This window comes from Filicampus tigris, chromosome 9 (genome assembly GCF_054856515.1).
Source record: "Filicampus tigris isolate MCC_2025a chromosome 9, RoL_Ftig_1.0, whole genome shotgun sequence".
Classification (NCBI taxonomy): domain Eukaryota; kingdom Metazoa; phylum Chordata; class Actinopteri; order Syngnathiformes; family Syngnathidae; genus Filicampus; species Filicampus tigris.
In genome coordinates, this window is record NC_141225.1 from 9106423 (window position 1) to 9112500 (window position 6078).

At 42.8% G+C, this 6078-nt stretch overlaps 1 protein-coding gene across 7 annotated transcripts in view; it reads right to left on the bottom strand.

Moving 5' to 3' along the window:
• Positions 1-14: 14 nt before the first annotated feature.
• sp1 (sp1 transcription factor) overlaps positions 15-6078 on the bottom strand; it is a 23756-nt gene continuing 17692 nt past the window's right edge. For 6 of the 7 annotated variants that reach the window (XM_086040100.1, XM_086040101.1, XM_086040104.1 and 3 more), the window contains 4 exons: positions 5850-6078; positions 2434-2575; positions 2134-2327; positions 15-1908 (listed from right to left, as the gene is read on the bottom strand). The exon at positions 5850-6078 is cut by the window's right edge and continues 1140 nt beyond it. In XM_086040100.1, coding sequence (XP_085896226.1) covers positions 1613-1908; positions 2134-2327; positions 2434-2575; positions 5850-6078 — 861 coding nt within the window. In that variant the 3' untranslated portion in view covers positions 15-1612. The remainder of the gene's footprint in view (positions 1909-2133; positions 2328-2433; positions 2576-5849) is intronic. The other variant, XM_086040102.1, reaches the window with a different exon arrangement.

Sequence of the window (6078 nt, forward strand, 5' to 3'; positions counted from 1 at the left end):
ACAAGTATAATAAAGTAAGCAAGAGAATATTGAGGTTTTAATCCAGCTGTTTGCATTTGCAGTAGTATACAATACAAAATCCCTTATTTAAAACAGGCGGGGGAACAAAAAGGTAAAGAGCACTTGTCTGTAGATTTTGCAAAACATACAGCCTGACAGACGCATAGTGACATAGAGGAAGACATTCTCACAGTGGTGACACACATTCTTCCAAATTGACCTTTTTAATACACTGAGCAACGTAAGCGAGGACCTGGCGTCTCATGCCAATTACTTCCAGTCCATTTACAACTCAAGACATGACCGCTCCTCACTTCTGCTTGTGTGTGAACTTTGGTTTGAGCAATTGCGGCATACGGCTTTGAACAAAAATATTTCACAAATAAAAGGAAGTAACTCCACAAGGCAAAGTGTCAGCTGGTACCACAGGGGGGGGGGGGCGGAAAAAGTTCTTAGAACATTACAACTTGTATACAAATGCATTGTTCACGTGATCTACATACACCAACAAAACTCATACCACATGATTAAGATTGTGCACGAGAGGTGAACAACTGAAAAGGCAACCTCTCACAATCAACAAGGACCATTGCGGCTAGGCTAAGAGGGCTGGAATATTCTTTCTTAGCAAATATATATTTATATATATACACACACGCACACACATACTGTATGTTGGGTTGTTTTGTTTGCAATGAAACAAAATGAATCATAGCACTTGAGCTTGGCTGTGTACCTAAACATTAATTCATCTCAGGATTTAAGTTCTCTCCTCTCTCGCTAATGGCTGACATTTGTCTCAACAGTCAGTTACCACAGAATGGTGAGGAAAATCCAGTTCTCCCAAAGAAAAAAAAAAACGTCTCCGTTTGGCATTAAAGATGGATTGGATGTCGTTTTGAAAGCAATCGCATGTGTGCTGCATTGAGCAACCAAGAAAAACAAATGGAAAACCACCTTAAAGGGGAAGTCAAGTCCAAAATTGTCTTTGCAATATGTTTTATGCCCCCCCCCCCTAATGAGTGTAAACACTGAATTCAGATTAATATTGTGTTTGTGTAATATGAATTGGGGGCAGGGAGGCTGCCACTTGCTGTAACTAAAAATGACATCACAGTGCCTAAGGGCCCAGCTCGTGAACATCACATGACCAAACCCAGAAAGCAGGTGAGATGTGACTGTTGTTACCTGAGCAGCTGACGCTACGCAACACAACATTTAACAGAATGCCATGTTTAGACTACCGTAGTATGGACGCACAGAACATTACTGTAAAGAAAATGTTTGACTTTCCCAGACCTTTAATTCAATGTAATATTTAACGTGTGAACATGCTTGACTTACTATTTTTTTTAATAATAAGTGGTGCTTTTCATTGTGCTGACCATGCCAATGGCTTGTGTAGTATTAGGTTTGTCGGGCAGCATTATTATTGCAGAGAGATGACGGCATACAATTTCGGTCATTTTATTGCAGTCCCATTACGGAGATGATTGTAGTCTTGGGGGCATCGTGATCATTTCTGTAAACACATAGGCAATCAAACTTTTAAATCTAAATGCATAATCCTGTTTGTTCAATGTCTGCGGTCCCTGAATGTGGCGTGCGCCTCTTAGTAGTTGCCATTGATATGATTCAGGTCCACCTGCACCATGTTGATACCGCTGCTGGCGAGCCGAGCTAAGCTCTCCGGGGACAGCGTCTCCATGGTGACGATGGAGTGCTGTTCGCCAGCCGACAAGGCCTCGCCCTCCGGGGACTGGGCGGCGGGAGGGGTGTCGGCCGCGGCGGCCGCACTGTTGCTGGGGAGCGCCCCCTTCTTGTTGAAGTGGGTTTTGATGTGTTTGGAGAGATGGTCGCTCCGCATGAAGCGCTTAGGACAGTCCGGACAGGCAAACCTTTTCTCTCCTTGAGGAAAATGGAGACAAATATGCATCAGCAATGTAGTTATCAGGGCATCTAGGCTGATTTTAGAACCTCTCCTACGCTACATGTTGAGCAAAGCCGTTATGGGCTCAAAGAAACGTGCCATGCATGAAAAGAAAGATGCATTTTGAGACCCATTTTTGGTCTTTTTCAGGCCGTCGCCATGTAAAGTAAAGTGGTCACGTTGCATCCTCCCCCTCCTCTCACCTGTGTGCGTCCTCTTGTGGCGCTGGAGCTCGTCGGAGCGTGTGAAGCGCTTGCCGCAGAAGGCCCAGCTGCAGACGAAGGGCCGCTCGCCAGTGTGCCAGCGCAGGTGGGCTCGAAGGTGCGATGTCTTGCCGTAGATCTTGCCACATCCGGACATGTGGCAAATGTGCTGCTTCTTTTTGGTTGGGTCACTGCTTTTTTTGAGGCAGAGCATGCACGCGCGCACACATGCACACACAAAATCAGCTTACCAGTGAAAATTATGCTTTGGGTTGAGGTCATGAAGTGACCGTGACATACCGTCCTTCCCCATCCTTGCAGAAAGGACAGGTGCAGGCCTCTCTGCGGTTGCGGCGTGCCTGCGACGGTGGGCTGATGTCCTCATCGTCAAGGGCTGTGCTGTCATCCAAACTCTCTGTGCCTGTCTGCAACGTTTGGTCTCCTGCAGATTGTTTACGCAGGAAAAAAAACAACATTTATAATACTTAAATATCCACATACCTATATACAGTAGTGATGTCTTGACTGATTAAAAGATTATCTTGTGGGATGTAATGAGTGATTTACCCCACTTTTTTACCTCCCGGTCCTGCTCCAAAAGAAAGAAAAAGCCAGGGCGTGTTCAGTATTAACAATGGCAAATGTGTGGTTGGGCTGCTCCACAGATTCCGTGATAGTGAAGTGGGATGATAGCCAATCAGGAAGCATGCAAGTCACAACTCAATCCATTCTCTGTAACACTTAGCATTCACCACAATAAAAATGACAAGGAGAAGAGTTTGGAAACTGCAATGTAGTTACTGGATAAACTAACAGCCTCACAACTTCTATTACCACTAATTATTCTTTATCTGCAGTCTGGATGCCGTGTGGCACCACACTGCCACACACACATTTTAAAAATCCATTAAGATGCTTAAAATTAGTATTTGGACTTTTTGAATAAATTATTTTTACAGAACTTTTTTTACAAAGTTCTTATTGAGATAGAGCACCTGTATATCATAGATAAGCACCTCCAACACATGACTGTATGATTCATGCATATTTTCTAGGGAAAGTACACAACTATTCCCAAAAATATCCTAATGGGTACTTTGTTGACAGAATTATGGAGAGCAATATTGGCTGCATTTGTGATCAATCTTTAGAAACCTAACGGGAGTCATGTTTGCGACACAGCGACGGGAGGGGTCAAGTTACACCCCGTCCTTGTCCTCCACAGAAGTTGTGGTTGAGCCTGATGACGTTACATGGGACACACTGACAGCCGTTGGAGCGGTCCGACTGGTTGCGCGGGTGATGTAATTTGCGCACGCTCACAAACACCATGCACGGAAGATCAAACAAGAGATAAGAGGCTGATTACATCGGGAAGAGAAACCATGTCGTTTTGGATGTGCTTGGCATGTTTACTGAAGCATGTTTACTCAGTAACAATACTTTTACTCACGTCTGTCGACAAAGTCATTTTCTGTTGTCAGGCAACAAAGTCATTTACAGGATGTAATGGTAGTGGTATCAATCCACTCTCAGGTCAAATTGTGACCATCTTTTATTTAAAAAAAAAAAAAAAAAAGTGGATTTCTGGCAACAATTCAATATCCTTCACTCTCATTCAGATGTGGGGGAAAAAAAGAATCTTAACAGCTGTAGAATAGAAGCTATACCAAAACTATTCATCCCAATCCATGCCCCATACATTCACAAACCTCATCCAGCCATCCATTATCTGAACCGATTCTTTCCTCACGTGGGGCGCAGGTGTGCTGGAGCCTATCCCAGCTGACTTTGGGCAGCAGGCAGGGCACACCCTGAACTGGGTGCCTTCACAAACCTCATACAAGTGTAAAAGTAAGCTAATAACTGTATATCAAAAGATAAATAGGGCGGCAAAGTAGAACTACTAGTAGCACAAATACTCCGGACTGGGCATTTTACTAAAAATTGAGCGTCTGTTATTCATCATCAGTTTGCAGTGTGGGTACCCTTCCGTCGTCCGTCCTTCGCCTTTTTTTTCCGGTGGGGGAAAAAAATAGTACTCATCTATAGGCCGGTCCGCCTAAACTTTCAGTAGCCTCGCCATAGGGATTCATACAGTAGTAACACTAATATATATTGTACTTATTAGGGCTGGGATGATGCACTTTTGTCCCAATTCGATATGGATCGTGATATTGGGTTGCGATCCGATGTGTATTGCGCTAATTAAATATTATAAAAATATATAAAATTAAAAATTAAAAAAAAATAGGGCATGTGTTTCCAAAATTTTAACTTAAGTGCCATTTAACATTTATTCAAATGTCATGATTGAAAAGTGTATAAACTGTTCTAGTAACTATTCCTTATACACAGGAGTGCAATAAATAAAACTCCATTCCCAAAGCTCAACTTAAAGGACCTCAAATATTCCAAAAGTATGTTATAAAACATGCAAAACATAACATAAGGTACTGTATCGAAAGTATTGATACTTCATCAATGTATCGATACTCGGGATCGGCATAAAAAGTATCACGATATGATTTTTTCCCCCCAGCCCTAGTACCGATAAATATATTTTTAAATAAATAAAGTACAGGAAGTCCTCAATTTACGAACGAGTTCCGTTCGTACGCTGGCGTTGTAACCCGAATTTCCGTGTATGTCGGATTTCACCGTTAGTCGAAATTTATGTCAAAATACTTAAAAAAAACAACAACAAAAAAAAAAGAAAATACATTAAAATAAAAACACAAGATGCTGTAATTACCATTACTGCTGAGAGGTGGATAGAGATGAAGGAGTAGAGGGCAAAAAAGGCAAAGCTACTACCGGCGCGCTCAGACACGATTGAGACACTGCGCATGTTCAACTGCAAGGAATGCTGGTCTTTGTCGTGCAGAAAGTGCTCGACACCTCTTACAGGGATCTAGACTAACCTGGTGTGCCCAAATTTTTTGTCTTGGTTTGCAGAAGCACTAAAATTAGTGACATCAAAATTTTCAACCACATCACATTCACAGAGTTGCCACCCTATAGAAATTCACTTTTTGAACAATTTATCTGAATTTTCACATTTTCAAAATTCTGTCAGGATTACAGTGGGACTGTTTGCGGGGAAGTGTTTTATGTATGTGTGTGGGTGGGTAGGTAGAGTTTAACAATAGTGCTTTAAAGTATAAATCACATGCTTCAAAGAATAAATACTTATTATTATTTACTTAGCGGTGACATTTCTACAATACATATTGCACACGCATTTTTTTGAATAAAGACAAGACCCCAAACATTTTAGTGTTACTGGCCATTTTCATGTGCCCGTCACAAACCTTATTGTCAGGCTTAGTGTGTTGTTTCGTTGTGTTAGGGACCGAGCACTGGCGCAAACAGCAAAAATCTGTGAGTAGTTGACGTGCTGCTAAAAAGGGTTGCATTTGCCTGTAGCTGCCACAAGTTGACAACAAAGCACTACATATATATAAGACCCCGCAATTGCCTGTCTAAATGAAATTCTTCCTTCACATAAACATAGTTCCTGGGCAGAAAGATGGTACTGGGGCAATACTAACACATTTAACAAATTGGCGAATTTGTCAGTGAATAAAAGAGGATAGCATCCCAATCCACCGCCCAAAAAAAGTAGAATTCAGTGAATAAGTGATTCTGAAAATACCGAATTGCAAGTTTGTGAACAGGCTAAACAATACATAGAGGAGAGCGCCGTGACTTACCTGCTGTGCTAGTGAGGGTGATGGGAACGCTCTGAAGCTGGTGCATCTGAAGACCGGGGCCTCCGAGCGTGTTGAGATTGATGGTCTGGAGTCCGGGAATCTGCACAGTGTTGACCGATACTCCCCCGGCGGCAGGGGCTCCCTGAGTCTGGCCTACAGGGGCCAGCGTGATCTGCGCCCCTGCTGGACTCTGGATCTGCAGGGTCTGCCAGCTGACCTGGCCGTTGGG